Below are 15,222 nucleotides of genomic sequence, written 5' to 3'. Positions count from 1 at the left end.
AGTGTGCTTGGCTTACAAGTGTATATAATGAAATGTCATATGCACAAGAGAGAATAATGGTATGACAGTGTTAACAAATGTGAACATACCCTAACTGTACTCGGCCTACGCTTGCCTTCCCCTGCCCCTCACTGTTCAACCTCACCAGGCATAAAGAAACACAAGACAATGATACACACATAATAAACAATTTATATAGGGACATAGTGCACATGCACAGTACAGAACTGTGTATCTTCATATAAAAAAGACATACGTTCAACTCTAGGTGGCCACCAATTAAACCTCTTCTTGTGCAGCAATAAAACACTGACACATATGGGGTATGAGAAACAAAATAATTATGTGTAATTAAATATTTTCTACTAGACCCATATCTTACATTTTAAGCTGGCTTTTTAAACTAAACCTCAAATTTGTATAAATAAATGTTGATAAGAAGAGAGGGATTTACCCCATTTTTCTGAATACTCAAACATTGCCAAATGTTCTTTCAGTCTTGCACTGGAATGAGGTCTCTCCCTGCTGACAATGGAGCTACAAATGCAATTTTGTCTCTGGGGCCTATAAAAAAACAAGGTATGTTTACTTATTTTTAATTCTCTTTTTTTTAAAACACAAATTAATTAATAAAAATAAAAATGGCATTCTTCAAATCATGACAACTTTTTAACATAATTTCCATAAGGTGAATTTGTAGTACTATACATGTGTTACTACATTATAACATGTTTATTGAGTTTGGTTATTATGGGAGTTTTCGTATTTAAGGGGTAATTTGACCCAAATCCAGAAATGCAACAAAAAATACATAAATAATTCAAAAAGTCTCACTTACCTGTACTGCAGTTTACATGATTCGTGGAGTTTAGATACATGGGATAATTCTTTAAATATTCATTTTTGAAGAATAGTAACTTGTCAACGAAATGGGAAAAGAAAAATAAATGAGAATTGCATTGAATATACTTAGTGGAATTATATAGTACAGCTTGTCAGTGCTAAAAAGTAGGCAATGTGTTGGGGACCGATATTTCCACAGATAAATCATTAAAAGATGTTTGTGGAAGGTGTTCCTGGAAATTAGAGGAGGTGGCTTTATAAATAAATAAATAGTTAAAGAGTTGTTCAAGCGAAACATAACAATAGGGCACCTACACGTCCTAAATTATACTTTACTCAAAATGTTAAATAGTTTCTGCGCAAAAATAAGTTATTTTATAAATGGTATTAAGGTGGGTCATTATAATAAATTAAATTAATTTACCAATAATGGCAGTTTATAGAAAAATATATACTATAATTAAATGCATGTATGTGAAAAAAATCTCGAAACATTTGGAATGTATATTCTTCGACTTTATTTAGTTATTTAACTATCTGCCTTCCAACACTTTCATCCATGGCATAATGGTTTCATGTTATTTGAACAGAATCAGATAAAATTAAACATTTCGCCAGGATAGCAATAGACTTCTCCTATCCTACCATCTCCCAGCTTCAATAACTGAAATGGATTTATGTCATTTAACTGTAATTAGAGAATAACTAGGATGAACAGGTGTTGATCATTGTGTAAGGTACGTGTCATATTGTTAGATAGACATTATACTATTTACAATGCCTGAACATAATATGATAGTATCACAGTTTTCACAGGTGTGTAGAACTACATGTTGTATAAACAATATGGTTGTATTTTTATCATATTCATTGTGGGTTATACCAATTGTTGCCTGAAGCAGCACCATACGATTTAAATAATTGATTGTTTCCTCTGATTTTTTTTTCTGAAATATAGAACATAGAATGTTGGGAGGAGATAAAGGACTACTGGCATATGTAGTATATATATATATATATATATATATATATATATATATATTTGGCTGGTGAATATCTGGGGCTTTCTGTCTTGTATGCTTTAAAACTCCAGAATGTTTTTGTGTGAAGGAGCTTCCCAAAGAGTGTGTTCAGCTTTAGGAAAAGCTGGTAAGGGTCCCTGGGAAGAAATGGAGAAAAGAGGGTGGGCTTCATTTATAAGGTCCATTTAAGGTTTTCCATCTAGCTAGCAAATTGCTGGTGATCAGTAGTTGCACCTGTAAGGTACTGGTAAAAAACAACTAAGCAGTTTCCTCACTTTCTCTCAGACCTGGGGAGGAGGTTGGATGCCTACTGAGAGACTCTGCAAATGGTGACCAGAAAGTTCTGTATTTTGTACTTATGCGCTACCCAAGGTCCTTCACAGGAGAGAGGGTGTTCCTATGTGTTAAGTAATATGCCGGACAGGCTAGAACTGTTGTTTCTGTTTGTTTATTTTTATGCCCGGAGAACCTAGCTGAGGCTAGTTAAACCAAAACATTGGACTGGTGTGATTTATCTGGCTGAAGTGTGTGAAGTGCTGCTGTCTAACTTCAGGAGACGGTACCCCTAACCCGATCTTATGACTATATATATATATATATATATATATATATATATATATATATACTGTATATCTATGCACACCGATTAGCTGCAGCATTAAAATCACTGACAAGTGAAGTGAATAACTTTGTTTATCTCGCTATGACACCTGTCGAGGGATGCAATATATTAGACAGCAGGTAGACAGTCAGTTCTTGAAGTTGATGTGTTGGATGCAGAAAAAATAGGCAAGCGTAAGGATCTCAGTGACTTTGAAAGACCTAATTGTAACAATTTGACGACTGGGACAGGGCATCTCCAAAATGACAGGTCTTGTGGATATGCAGTGGTTATTGATGTGCGTGGAGATCAAAAGTTAGCCCATCTGGTCCAATCCCTCAAAAGAGCTACTATAGCAAAAATTGCTGAAAAAGGTAATGCTAGCTATGAAAAAAAGGTCTCAGAACACACAGTGTATTGCAGCTTGTTGTGCATGGCGCTACATAGCGACAGACTGGTCAGAGTACCCTATGCTGAACCCTGTCCACTGTCAAAAACACCTACAATGGGCACATGGGCACAGGATCTGGACATTGGAGCAATGGGAAAAGGTGGCCTGGTCTGATGAATCACATTTTCTTTTACATCATGTGGACAGTCAGGTGCATGTGCGTTGTTTACCTGAGGAACAGATGGCACCAGGATGCATTATGGGAAGAAAGCAAGCCAGCGGATGCAATGTGATGCTCTGGGCAATGTTCTTTTGAGAAACCTTGGGTCCTGGCGTTTATATGTTGTTACGGTGACATGTACCACCTACCTAAACATTGTTGCAGACCAGGTCCACTCCTTCATGGCAATGGTATCCTTACAGCAGGATAATGTGCCTGTAACACACCAAAAATTGTTCATGAATGGTTTGAGGAACATGACAAAGAGTATAAAGTGTTGACTTGACCTCCAAATTTCCCAGATCCCAATCCGATCTAGCATCTGTAGGATGTGTTAGAAAAACATGACAAAGCCATGGATAACCCCACTTCGCAACTTACAGGACTTAAAGGATCTGCTGCTCTAACGCCTCGGTGCCAGAAACCGGAGGACATCGTCAGTGGTCTTGGGGAGTCCATGCCTCGATTGGGTCAGAGCTGTTTAAGTGGCACGAAGGGACATACACAATATTAGACAGGTGGTTTTAATATTGTATTGGATTAGTGTATATAAATATATAAATATATATCTATCTATATATATATATATATATATATATATATATATATGTATTTACAAACACAGTGATCCATGTGGTGGGTGCCTGGGGGCCCTGGACCCCAGGCCCTGCCTGTTTAGGGGGAGGAGTCACCAACCTGGTGTGGTCAACCTCCCATCAGTGGATATGGAAGGGGCCCTAAGAAGTTGCTGTACCATGGCCCGAAATTCCTCTTGACGGCCCTAAGTGTATACGGTGGTATGCCATACTGCCACTTCTCCAACTGCCTTTATTGTAAAGCTTTTAAATTTCATTCACTTACTTGTTAAATTTTTCATACTACCACTTCTAAATTTCCATACCACCAATGTATTTCTACATTGACCACTGTAGATAAAATAACTTTTCCAATTATGCTACTTAAATTTCTTTTCTGTTGTAAGTTGTACAACAATGGTTTGAAAATTGTTTTTTCAGCAAAATACTATGTTCTAGTGTTATGCCTAAACTTTCTACCTAGCCATTTGAAACACTGTCCTTTTAGTCTGCAATTTAATTTGTGCAGAACAATTCTTATCACCTGAACCACATTGTTACCTTTTATGTACTTAAGTATTAAGTGTTTTCATTATGCTACTCTTACTCTTCTCAGTTTAACATAGGACGCTCCTTGGAATCTTCATGTACAGGGGTGTTCCAGTAATGAGGAAACATGTGGCAACCTCCATAGGCAGCAACATGTACTAAAGTTATTTTAAAATATTCCCATATTCTTTATTCAAATGTATAGATGTCAGAATCCTGAGATGTTCTCTCAGCTCCTTAGGCAGCTAGGTAATACGGACAGAACCTAAGCTTTTTCCTCAGCTGCTCGATTGCCAGTGCAATCCATGAACAGTCTGGTAGTCATGCTGTATATTAACATTATCGCACAGCACCAATTCACCCCAAGGTGGTGATAGTTGCAGCCATGCTATGTATTCTTGAGCTGGGTACCTATTCTGTTTAATTTCTGGTTTGACCTCTGCTTGGATAGTGACAATACCTGTTAGCCACCTGCCCTGACCTCTGCCTAGATACTGAGCTTGTCTGCCGTTACCTGTCCTGAACTCAGCCTGACTTATACCTTACTATGCCTGTCCCGTCTAACAACCAAGTTGGGTCAGAACTTGTATAAGTTCCTACTACCACGTTTTAAGTTCTGGGGGAAAATGAGTACCGGTGAACATATCGCGCTCTACAGGTAAGAGGGCTGCTATAGGTGAAAGCCAGTTCTAGGGGACTCATTCTTGCCTCCAATGTCTGGCATCACAATACATTAGTTGTATGGACCATCTTGATATATCTGATAATGCTTAGAAATGATTTTATTTCTATTGTAAAGTTCATACAACTCATATATAAAGGTTTATAGTGTTTGTGTAAGACATGAGAGGGGCATTAGTTGCCGCCAAAGGCTTAAAAGTATCTAGTCCTACCCCAGCATCATTGTGTAGCCCTTATTTGGAATGTCTCTAAATCAAATCACTCAAATCTTCTTCAGTTGTTCTGTGGGGATGTGGTGTTGACCACTAGACCTTATAACAAACTCTGAGCACACATACACAGACTTGCTGCTGAAACATCACAGTGTGTGTGTATTAATTGCCAGTTAAAATAATCAAGAGTGGTAGTAGTTATAAGTTGATACTATATTACCAGTTGATGCAAACAACCAATAATTGTCAATAAATAAATAGGTTAGAATAAAAAACAACAAGGTTTGGGTAACCAGTATTACAGCTACCTGTACACAAATTTTCAAATAGATAAAGAGTGTGGCGAAAACAATATGAAGTACACTTTCCATGCATGCACAGTACTATTTCATGCAAGATACACTACGCAAGCTTTTGTTTTTCCAACTCTGCATCCAACCCAATGTCTTTCAAGTCCTTCTGCTGTAGTTCAAATACATATTCACTAGACATTTTATTGAGGCTCCCTTTCCGTCCCATGCGTTTAATGCTAAATTTTACAATATAGTTACCTCAAATACAGGGATATCAAATATGTGTACTTTATAATAGATCTGACATTGCTATGGGTCCATGGACAAATGTATGTATTTTAGTTTCAAATATACACTATTTTTACTTTCATGATTTCCTGCTTCTGCATGTGAGTACAATTTATCCATATGGATGTCAAGAAATGGATAAGCTAAGGGTGAATCTTGATATGCTTGGGTCAGTGCGTGTCTTTGTGTGTCCCAATATTTTGGGAATATTGTAAGGTATGTATAGTACACACCAGCAGGTACATTGTTTTCTCTAAATACATTGTATTTGTATTTGCAGTTGAAGTTCCCACCATAGCAAAAGTCCAAACTGAGAATGGTGAGTACTTGATTTACTATGCTCCAGTCACGACAGTAAGCATACAACTTAAACATACATATCTGGAACTGGTGTTCATTTTACTACTGGTGTCCACTAATCTTAAAGCGGTTTTCCAGCCAAAATATACTTTTTCATGATGCCTCTGTACATTATACTATTCAAAAATATGCATTTTGGTCGAAAAATGCTTTTGGAAACCATTGTTTAAGAGATTTAAGCCATTCTGAAATGTCCTTCTTAAGCTTCTAATATTCAGAATATTCTACCTTTGAATTCCAAAAGCAATTTTAGATTTGAGGTTAAATGCCATTGGAGAGCCAATACATTTGACATGCTTTTCTGGGCTAATTTATTTTATCTCAACAAATACACAACAATTTGGTAGGCTCATCCCACTTATTCTGTTGCAAGAATGATTGCTGCTTGCACTTGAATCATTCTACACCTGAAGAAAAGGGGGGAAACCTCAGCACACATTGTGCATTTTGTGATGTTCACTTCTTGAGGTAAAATAAACTAGCTCTGATGAGCATATAAAATGTATCTCTCATAGGTTTTAAGTCATTAAGGAAAGTAAGACAAAAAATGGAGTAAATGTTCTCCGGGACAAACCCTATTACAATGCAAGGGGTTCAAATTAGTTTATTATTTTGCACATAAGTTAAATACTGGCTGTTTTTTCATGTAGGACACAAATGCTTGATAGCTTTATTTTTACACTGAAATTTAAAGTTGATCTAGGGTGTGCTAACCCAACTATAAATCTGCATCACATTGTAAAATTACCTCCCCCTCTAATGCACCATGGTTGTTCCCAGGTGCAAAGTTACTCCATTTGTATGCTTTGCTCTCCTTAATGACTTAGGCCCATAGTCTGAGACAAAAACAGTTTGGGAGTTTGAATAAACAGACAAGTTGCGTTGTGTGAGAGCAACATAGAATATACAGAAGGGGAAGCTGCACAATTAATGTCAGGTGCTTGAAAAGGTAGTATTTGTTTGAGAGTATCGTCATCCCTATTGGGAGCAAACAGAGGCCTTAAACCAGTTACATTGTAAATATTTTAAAGGCAGCTTTATGATTATCAATCTCATGCACCTACCAATAGTTTAAATGGAAAAATAAGATTTGTACATTTTTTTCTGTGGCAACATCCAGCACTGTCCCAGAAAATATAATAGCTCAAGAATAACTGATAGGCTTGTTCTTCCTCAAATGTTAGGACCCCCTCTTGCATAGAACCCTTTATAAAACACACCTATCATACTCAAAAATTGGTTGGTGACCCATTGCAGTCTCAAGATTGGGGTTGCTCAGCAAATCAAGGTCATGACTTCAAATTCACAGGCTTAATTACCAGTGCAAAACTAGCAGTAGGAATACCCACTCATGGTTTGAAAGTGGAAAACCTGTATTCAACTAGAACACTGCAAGTAGGTTAGCCTATGGTGGAGGTTATACAGCAATTTAGACTGTAGCTGCATAAGTGGGAGGTACAGTGCTGAACAGTGTAGAAAACAGAGCATACATAAATCAGAAACATACAAGGTGCACAAAATAAGTGGTAAAAGGGCAGAACTGAGACAGAAGGAATAAGTGTTATTCAGAATGAAGATTTGGACAAAAGCAAAAGTGTACAAGTGGGGGTAGTATAGTTTGGAGTAGGATAGGCTCTAGTAAATAGGTGAGTTATCAGAGAGCATTTAAAGATTTGAAGGCCAGGTATAGTCTGATCAGACATGGTAGAGCATTCCATAGATGTGTAGCAGTATGGGAGAAGTCGTATAGGCCAGACGGAAAGTGATTATAGAGAGGAGGTGAGGTGCAGCTGAGAAACAAATCTAAGAGGATGTAAGGGAGAGTATTTTAGCATGAGAGCTGAGATGTATGAAGGGGTGGTGTTTTTAAATGATGGTGAGTAATTAGATTCTGGAAAATATGGCGTGCCAGTGTAGGAATTTTCAGAGTGACATGAAATGATGAGAGAGGAATATTAGTTTTGCCTGTATATACCTATATACTCTGAATCCACTTACACACACAGTTTTATAATTTGTTGCCTTCACTTTATAACTTTTGAAATATTCACCATCACACTCTATTATACACCTTTCTAGACATTTCTATTCTCAGGTATCTTTTTCTATTTGCAAATACATAAACATTTCTAGCACTTCTAAACCCAACCAAAAGTTCCCTTTTATCTGCTAGATCCCCTCTTACCCAATCACTCCCAAATACTATATCTTCCCCTCTAATGTATATATATATTTATTTTGCCAACTATATGCTCACATGTTTCAATACTTTTTGATAAACATTGCCTCTTATCAGTGGTGTATCACTAAACTGCAATTACTGTCCACACCAACTGGAGAGTCAAAGGTAGCCTATACTTGCATATTCCCCAACGGATGGAGGATGGGGAATACAGTGGACATAGCATTCAAACTCTCCTGGTCCCAACGGAGGACATATAGGTGCCCTTCTTCATCCTATGCCGAGAACACCCAGGGGGTATGTATGACCCTCTGGATTACACTGAGAGCTATTACATTCTCCTGTCTTCTATTTACAGGGGAATAGGTATGAACCTCAGCTTCAGGATGTGAGCTATCTATTTTACCCAAACCCCTATCACCACAAGCAGGGGGAAGGTTGGGCCCATTACTTTTTCCCATCACCACTATCTTCAGGGGGAAGGGGAACTACCACCCAAGTTCATGGGAGGTTTTATTATTAGCATAGCCCCAAAGGCATGGAGGGGTTAATTTATTTTTTCCAGTTCTAACAGGAATAAATAAATGGTATAGATAAAAAACAGAAGAAGGTGCAGTGTTAAGTACAGAATTATTTATACAAGATAACACAAGTTTGCATATAGTATTTAACTTTCATTTGCCTTTCTCTCTTCTCTTTTAGGAGCACCCTTCATGATGTCTCGAATAGCAACTGTTGTTTTAGTCCTAACTGGGAACTTGCTATTTATTATTATCAGTTAGTAACAGACCTAACAAGTCATTATTATAACTGGAGGTGAAATGCAGTTATATTGATTTAGATTGATTTAATTGCCTCTCTACACAACACATGTATTAATATTACATAGGAAATATTTTTTCATTTAAACTTTAATCTGGTGATTCAATATATAATATGCTATTTATTACCTTTTTGCTATTTTCATAATTACTAATTTTTGCTCCATATGGCCCTGTCATTGTTGATAAACAATTAAATGATTTGTAGCAGAGCTAATAATTCAATAATAAATGTAAACATTAAAACATATCTAACAATGAAAAAAAATATCTTGATGTGTTTTATTCGAAAGATACATAGTAGCGTTTAGTGTGTCCTGTCAATAAATTTCCCCCACATTAAATAACCTGGAGGTGATTTACAACGGTCTGATAAAATGCATACACACATTGTTCTTTATGCACACACTAAGAGCATGCTCAGTTCCTGCACAGCACAACTTTGAAGATGCTGTGGAAAACTGCCTGTAGTACCACAACAACTAGCCACAGAAAGTGAGGCCGCTGTGTGCCGTGTTTTCAGCTGTCTTATTACAGTAATGGGTGAATGATTAGGATATGAGAGTAGGAAGTGTTTTGACTGTATGTAGTGTTTGTGTAGGAGATGTGTATGGGGATTTTATATGTGTTGGGAATAGCTTATATGGAGCTGTTCCTTCATAGTTGGAGAACTGAGAAATGCTCAACATAGATTGCAAGCTATGATCTACACTTACCCACATTGATTTCCTCTGCAGTGATATATGATTTTTCTGTCATGACTTTAGGGAATTTTTCCTATAGTATCGTATGCATGCTCTTAGATCCCACTGGTGGTTATTCATCATAATCCCACATTGTATATTAACGATAACTGTACTTTAACATGGTACACAATCAGGAATTTTACTTGGGGCTCAGGTACCATATTACTTGTATGCAAAATTAGCAAGACCTATTGGTAACACCCTCTATGTTCTTGCCTTTTGTCAGCATCACTGGTATGCATATTTTATTTAGAAACTCATGGACCACGTAGGTTTAAGCGCAGACTTTTAAAGACATAGAAGATGTTCAATATGGATAAAGGCTCCTCCCACTTGATGATAAATGATTTTCCGTGTCTATAGGTGGGTATACCAGACCTATAACACACTCAAATGACACAAAACAGGGACAAAATAATAGTGCAATATGTTCACAACTTAGTAATGATAGTCCCAAAAGAAGTCCCAAAGATAGATCTTCTATATTCATTCACTTTGTGCAGGGAACAGAAACGACACCAAACAAAAATTCTGTGTTGTTCATATCCAACTCCCCCAATGATGTTATGCTTACAAGAATACAAATGGTATTGGGCATCTCGTACATTCAGAAAAACTCTCCTTCACATCCCATCTCAGAGCGAACTCCACCGATTGAGTGATGCAAAAAATAATAATAAAACACAATCTGGTGCATTAACTTTTAAAAAACATGTTTATTGCATAACCAACATGTCATGCTTCACAGATTAAAACATGTATAAAAAGGTAATGTATATATTTGTACCAGATTTTAGCTGTAATCATGCATGTATGATCAAACGTCAATTGTATCAGATGAACATCCAGCAACAGGAACACAAATCAGCTTATTTGTGCATGGGAACTGGGTATTTGTTAACTTTGACTATCACAATAGCTGAATAGGCACTGCTAGGAGAAGTGGCGGTGTGTTGGATGGAACAGCCATTCAGTAGTTATTTCCTGGATTTGGCCTATCAAGCAAATTAATTTCCTTCCAGTCTCTAAAAAAAGTTGAGGCTGTCAGCAAACAATTTGGTCATAACTCTTTCTTCTATTCCAGTTCCACTACAGCCTAACAGCTTCACAGCATGGCAGAAACATCTCTATTTTTGATTTGGTTTAAAATAAGGTCTCTAGGTAGCCTAAATACAGACTAGGAACTATTGGGGGTGTATGACATACAATTATGCTTTTTCTTGTCTTCAGTGTAGTTACAGCATGCCTGTGTGGTATGAGACATAGGTTTGGGAAACACCACTATTGATCATTTTTATTGTGATATGCAACACAGCTCTTCATATGCGTTCAACACTACTCAAAGAGTATATTATCATTATAACTATTGATTTTCATATCAAATGTGACAAATAGCTTTGAGTAACATTAATCTGTTTTATACTCACCTTAGCAAAACCAGTCCACAAGATAAAAGGATTTTCTCTTTCCTTCTTGTGATTATGTTTAACTGTCAGGCATAGTCTGCACATGACTGGCATCGAGTTGAAAACAGTTGGCAGTAAAACAACATACACTGTAAACCTTTATGGTGCCATAAGCCAGTCACCAATGAAGATAAGCTGAAATATATTCTTGTGCGTTTGCTCTCAATATCTCGCTACAATACAAATTTACAGTATTAAAAATCTCACTTAACATTCATATTACACTCCTACTGGCCATGCTTTTAATAAAATGTGAATGGCATGTTAAGAACATGAACATGTTATGCCAATGATACAAGAATATAAAACTTAGATACAGGATATTCTTGTGCAGTTATTTTACATAGACATTTAAAGATCAATGGTAAGAAAACACAGTTTTTTTTAATTCATTATTAAGATAATTAATTGAGTGTTTAACTTTGAATCTATTTTTTCATTTGTACCTTATGGTAGTTCTTTGTAACACCCCCATCGCTTATGAGCAGTTTGTTTATACCACAAATACAATGCACACACCAAATATTTCTCAGTGGATAGGAGTATAAATCTCTGCTCATTACGTAGTGTTAAAAATACCTAAAAAAAATAAATGGCCCAATTTAGAGTTGAATGCAAAAATATCTTACTAACACAGACACAAAAACAAATTTAGACACTTGCATTCTTGCATCTGTAATTTGAGTTAGATGTATCCAGTGGTGGGATTCAGCTGGTTCTCACCGGTTCGCCAGAATCGATACCTAATTTTAGGCTCGGTTCGGTGAACTGGTGACTACAAACTGTGTCCACCATCTTCGTTGGTGGGGGGAACAGGGTCCTTTAAAAAAAAAAAAACACATACTCACCTGTGTGTGGCTTCGGCACTCCTCCTCCCTGCTCCTTCCGCACTAAATGTCAGAGGTGACATCATCACGTCACCCCTGACATTCAGTGAGGAGTGGTGCAGAGAGGAGTCAGCAAGCAGGAAGCAAGAAGAATGATGCCGATATAAAAGGTGTTATGAACTTACCTTGTCCCCACTCCGCTGTGCTGTCAGCATTGTCTGGCAGCTGTATCCGCTCTGCTGTTCGGCGCTTCTCCCGATGGTGCCCCCGCACTTCCGGGTTCTCCCTGCATCTAGTCATGTGACTCCTGGGCGGGGAATTCAAATCTCTATATCTACTCTGCTCTGACACGCCGGGTGTGTTATCGACTACTCTCTGGATTTCCCTATGGCACCGTATACCTGATACCTCCTGTGTACCGACCCGGCTGTGTCTCGACTCCTCTGGATCCATCTCCTGCTACGCACTCAACCGACTCTGTTCATCTACCGGTGACTGCTCCAGACCTCCAAACCCTGAAATTCACGGTTAGTGCCTGTATTTGCATCACTTTGTCATATTGCCTGTTTGACTACCCATCACTTAGAGCCTTCTCCCTTACGTCAGTAGGCTAACCTGGGGGCCGCGACCTGCGGTTCTTCGGCAGCAAAGTCCACCCTACCTTGCGGTGGTTCTTGGTGAAGACCGGAAGGCCGTTAGACTCCGCGCCCTAGGTAAGCCTGTGTAAATACTGACTAAGGCATCAGAACCGTAACAAAAGGTAAGTGAAGGAAGGGAAGCAAGGGGGAACAAGGCAGCATGAGTGTTTTGAGGGGCAAAATCAGCATGACTGAGTGTTTTGAGGGGCAAATTCAGCATTGCAGAGTGTTTTGAGGGGCAAAATCAGCATGGCAGAGTGTGAAGGGGCAAAAGCAGCAGAACACAGTGTGATGAAAAGGGACATTATTGTGGCATAATTTGAAATGGGGGCACTACTGTGTGACATAACATGACTCATTACTTTTATTATCTTGATATTAGCAGCATAAAATAAGAAATATTTTATACACAAGCACACCTGGGTTTGACTAGATAAATGCCTCTTGATATTGATATAAATACGTTATCATTATGCAGCTTTTATAATATTTGTTGTTTATTACTTTGCTATTGTCTGTATAATGTCTTAATAATTTGTACTCTTTTATTGCCTATATTTAAATGTAATTCCTATTGTGATTCAATGTAAAATATTAAACTACCTTTCAGTATATGTTTTTGTATACTTAAAACAAAACGGTCATTAGGGCAGAGAGCCGATTGTTAATTTATTTGAAATCCACCACTGGATGTATCCTTATTTATGTCCAACTTAAAATAGAGTGTGTAGAGGCGTCTAGGGCAAAGATGCATCTGGTGTGAAAAGGCTCCCTTGAGTAAAGATCATCATTGTGATCATATTAAAACTACCTTTTTTATCAAACGAAAAGGATGTGCCTAAATTCAACAACAGTGATCCAGTATGGGGCTGGTTCCGATTAATGCAGGGGAACATTTAGTGAAGGATCCCCAGCTAAAGTTGTAACTAGGCTTCATAGGCTGCAAAAAATAACACTATAGTTGGGAAACCCGCAGCGTACGGTCTTAGCCTGTTCAATGTGAGGCTAGTGCCTCTAGTGGGGAACCACAAAGAATGAGCCTCCCCCTCCTAGTGCAAACCACCCCTGTGCTGAATATAACTGGTGCTCTTCCTGGCAGCCCTAGAATGGTGGGTGCTGGGGTATAGTAGTTGTAAAAAAGAGGGATATTGGAGTGGAAAATATGCCAGAATACCCCAGAGGTCCCAGTTATTGTAAAACTACAATTGCAAGATCTGACAGCCAATGGCTCTTTGTGCATGCTGGAGCTTGCAAAATTACAAGCACAAGATTGCCCGTTGCTAGCAATGGCCACTGTGGAACACACAATAGCTGTAACTGAACAAAAAAAAAATTAAGATTCACTTAAGGGGTTAAAATATATTATATTTCAATAATGACACCCTGAAAGCCTTCTTTCATCACTTAATTAAACAGCAACATCTTTTTTCTCAAAGTAGTTCAAATCTTCATCCACAAAGTAGTCCTATTGGAAATAGAATAAAAAACCCTCTGAGATATTAAAATAAAATAAATGGACAAGCTTTTGTCGCTAAGCCAATTACAAGCTGTTTTCCTATGTAGAAATAGATAAAATCAGGAGAATAAGCGTATGGTTAAAGCTATTTGTACAATACCACTATTAAGCACTGCTTTAAACATTGGGGGCCTGATTAATTAGGGCACGCATTCTGAGCGCAACTTGCATCGCATTCTAAGCACGTATTTATGAGTTGCGCACTTCCAAATTCATCAAGGAACAATCTCAACATACATAGCAAGATGAATTCATTCATAAGCTGTTTTGTCACATAAAAGTGACATGATTCTCTCCTGTGTCCGATCACGAAATTAAACAATTTCCGGGCTTGCAGCACACAAGCGTGTGAGCTCGCTCTGCATTGGTATTATTAATAGATAGTTTATCAGAGTTAAGTTGCTTTGAGCTGAGTTTATTTTTCAATAAGTAGCTTTGAGGTTACATTGCAGTAGAGTTTTTAGGTAAATACAACATTATTTACCTTGCTTAAGGTTTTGATTTTATAGTAAATATACAGAATGCTGTATTTACCTAAGAATTCTCTTGCAAAGTAAACTCAAGGCTATTTATTATAAAATAAACACAACACAACTACACTCAACTCAACGCAACTCAACTCAACTATTTCTTTATTTATTTCAATGTAGACTGATGTCTAGTAATATACATTTTAAATAATATAAATAATGTATTTACAAAGAGCTTACTTTGCAGGGGAGCTGATTTTGCATCATTTACCAGGGTTTTGGTTTTATTTGAATCACACTTTGTATTGCACATGACAGACCCTTCCTTTTGGTGACAAAATGTGTGTGTGATTTATTGCATTAAAAATGATGCTTACACTTGTGTCTTTGTTGTATTTGCATGTTTCATTGTGGTACTATAGGTCCCAGAATGGCCTTACAGCCATGTAGTATGCATGTCCTTGAAGTACAAGTGCTACTTTATGGCAACCTGCCCATCCAGGTACCTGTAGTGCACCAGG

The 15,222-nt window shown here is 37.6% G+C and overlaps 1 protein-coding gene across 1 annotated transcript in view; it reads left to right on the top strand.

Moving 5' to 3' along the window:
• The window catches only part of LOC142139298 (uromodulin-like), a 37,995-nt gene extending 33,676 nt beyond the window's left edge, over positions 1–4,319 (top strand). Inside the window, exon 11 of the mRNA XM_075196819.1 lies at positions 4,269–4,319. Coding sequence (XP_075052920.1) covers positions 4,269–4,319 — 51 coding nt within the window. The remainder of the gene's footprint in view (positions 1–4,268) is intronic.
• Positions 4,320–15,222: the final 10,903 nt, after the last annotated feature.

Source organism: Mixophyes fleayi, chromosome 1 (genome assembly GCF_038048845.1).
Source record: "Mixophyes fleayi isolate aMixFle1 chromosome 1, aMixFle1.hap1, whole genome shotgun sequence".
In the NCBI taxonomy this organism is placed as follows: domain Eukaryota; kingdom Metazoa; phylum Chordata; class Amphibia; order Anura; family Limnodynastidae; genus Mixophyes; species Mixophyes fleayi.
The sequence above is the reverse complement of the archived record's forward strand: the minus strand, read 5'-3'. Positions and strand labels throughout refer to the sequence as shown.